The 391-nt window shown below is 47.8% G+C and overlaps 1 protein-coding gene across 1 annotated transcript in view; it reads right to left on the bottom strand.

The window, feature by feature from the left end:
• The window catches only part of LOC119585276 (cadherin-87A-like), a 49,841-nt gene that overhangs the window by 12,657 nt on the left and 36,793 nt on the right, over positions 1 to 391 (bottom strand). Inside the window, exon 10 of the mRNA XM_037933950.1 lies at positions 148 to 345. Within this exon, the coding sequence (XP_037789878.1) occupies positions 148 to 345 (198 nt within the window). The remainder of the gene's footprint in view (positions 1 to 147; positions 346 to 391) is intronic.

Raw genomic sequence — 391 nt, 5'->3', positions numbered from 1 at the left:
ACGAGAGGAAACGTCAAATAGACAAAGGTGGTTAAGTATATAAATAACAGTAGTTAGAATCTATAAAATTAGGAGAGAGAGAAAAAAAAATAGACACGTTCCCTACGTAACATAATCCCGACAAAATCCCTTCAAAATCGTCCTCACCACATCGGTATCCTGCACGAACATGTCCAGATTCGGCAGCGGTGTTCCGTCGGGCACATTCTCGGGCACGGAAGCACGGTACTCGCGTCTGTTGAACATCGGCGGTTCGTCATTAACGTCACGGATGGTGATCATGACGTCAGCTACCGTCTCTGTGTCAGCCGAGCCCACGGGGACACCGTTCTGCGTTTCCACTGCCTGTGAAAGGGTGAGAGTTCGTGATAATTACGTTGAGGTTCTTGTG

The sequence above is a fragment of the Penaeus monodon genome, chromosome 19 (assembly GCF_015228065.2).
Source record: "Penaeus monodon isolate SGIC_2016 chromosome 19, NSTDA_Pmon_1, whole genome shotgun sequence".
In the NCBI taxonomy this organism is placed as follows: Eukaryota; Metazoa; Arthropoda; class Malacostraca; order Decapoda; family Penaeidae; genus Penaeus; species Penaeus monodon.
Note: the sequence above shows the minus strand (reverse complement) of the source record. Positions and strands in the feature narration are given on the sequence as shown.